The 1,538-nt window shown below is 42.4% G+C and overlaps 1 protein-coding gene across 6 annotated transcripts in view; it reads right to left on the bottom strand.

Moving 5' to 3' along the window:
- Nucleotides 1–1,538, bottom strand: part of LOC119592010 (vascular endothelial growth factor A-like) — a 6,434-nt gene that overhangs the window by 2,190 nt on the left and 2,706 nt on the right. For 3 of the 6 annotated variants that reach the window (XM_037940792.1, XM_037940790.1, XM_037940791.1), the window contains exons 4-6: nucleotides 1,446–1,536; nucleotides 573–784; nucleotides 70–177 (exon numbers count right to left, since the gene is read on the bottom strand). In XM_037940792.1, coding sequence (XP_037796720.1) covers nucleotides 70–177; nucleotides 573–784; nucleotides 1,446–1,536 — 411 coding nt within the window. Of the gene's footprint in view, nucleotides 1–69; nucleotides 178–572; nucleotides 785–1,382; nucleotides 1,537–1,538 lie in introns of all 6 variants that reach the window. The other 3 variants (XM_037940789.1, XM_037940787.1, XM_037940788.1) reach the window with 1 other exon arrangement.

Raw genomic sequence — 1,538 nt, 5'->3', positions numbered from 1 at the left:
AATGCAAGTATATTACATATACAACATTACGAAACGGTTGCTTCCATGGAAATGGGCGAAGAAACTGACCTTACACTGGCACTTGCATTTCTTGTGTTCCTGAATCCTGATTGTCTTGAGAGTCTGATAACTTTGGAATCGAACCTTGTTGTTTAATTTCTTCTCGAAGGCGAGGACCTGTTGGGACAAAGAAAACGTTTAAGTGAATTTAAGGGAGGACTTCAGGATGGGAATCCAGGTGACACTATAGTGTCAATGTATGCAATAAAACTATGCAAAATAATAAGAAAAGTGAGGGAAGTTACGAATATTATTACTACTAGTTATGATGATAAAAGGCATGATGATGATGATATTGTAAATAAAACAACAAAGGGGAGAGCAAGTACACGAATGGCGCTAGATGTCTTTTCGCTGGACACAGCGGAAAGGCACTGATATTGATAGAGATAACTAGCACTACTAGTAAAGTACGCCTACGCGAATGCATATTCGAGCATCATCTTATTCTTCCCTTTGTGGTTTTCTTTACAATTTGCTAACCGTGAACTCTTGACCGTGTCACGCCGTACCTTAAACTTGCGCACTTTGACCACCTCGGGGAGACACTCCAGCAGCGGCGAGTCACAGCAGCCTCCGCACTGCTTGATGTACACGCACGAAGGCTTCAGCATCACCAAGGGCTTCTCGTCGTTGGGGAGCTCCACAACGGCCTTCTTGGGTTTGCACTGCACGTTCTTGTTCTTTATCAGTTTGTCGAGTTTCTTGCGTTCACTTGCAGACACTGAGGGAGAAAAGAAAAGAAAACAACGACCTCACTAATTAGTTCGACTGAACAAAGAAAACGCGTTTTTTCGTTTTTTATTTGTATATAATCCAATAACATTATCAGGTTATTTTTATATAAAAATATTGTGGTATGTTTGAAACTGGAAATAGCAAAAGCGAAGTACAGTTAAGCTGTAGAACACCTGAAAGTTTAATAAACTGCACACTACATAAAACAAAAACATTGTGACTGATCGTCCTCGGTCAGTTCCACGTTATTAATTATTGTTAATGTATTCTACCTCGACCCGACTGCCAGCTAATAATGTTGGTGTCACCGTATGAAGCGCATCACTGGCGAAAGGAAGTCAAAATCCAAATCTTAGATCAAGGCAAGTCACTTGTGAGAGTCTCTCAAAGCGCTTATCTCAACGCCTTCAAAAGCACGAAAGAAAACGCCAGAAATCTTAGCGGGGACTTCTCTAAAAAAAAAAGTAAACAGCGTGATCGGCTAATCTTCGTCATTTGGAAGATTTTTACGGACAAGATGTTGGTGTACTTAGAAGCTACGTCTACCTGAGGGAGGACATTACTTGCAGTGACACGCAACTTACTGTCAGGGGACTGCGAGGTACTTCTACGATTTGAACTTTTGCGACGGTATCTGATCAACGTACTTTCGGAGAGCGGAGAGACCGTCTTGATGCCGCCGCGGTTGCCTCCGCACCGCTTGTTCCACCACAAGTGAGCAGAGATGTCCGAGGTGTTCT

This window comes from Penaeus monodon, chromosome 29, assembly GCF_015228065.2.
Source record: "Penaeus monodon isolate SGIC_2016 chromosome 29, NSTDA_Pmon_1, whole genome shotgun sequence".
In the NCBI taxonomy this organism is placed as follows: domain Eukaryota; kingdom Metazoa; phylum Arthropoda; class Malacostraca; order Decapoda; family Penaeidae; genus Penaeus; species Penaeus monodon.
This window is presented reverse-complemented; position numbering and strand designations above follow the sequence as displayed.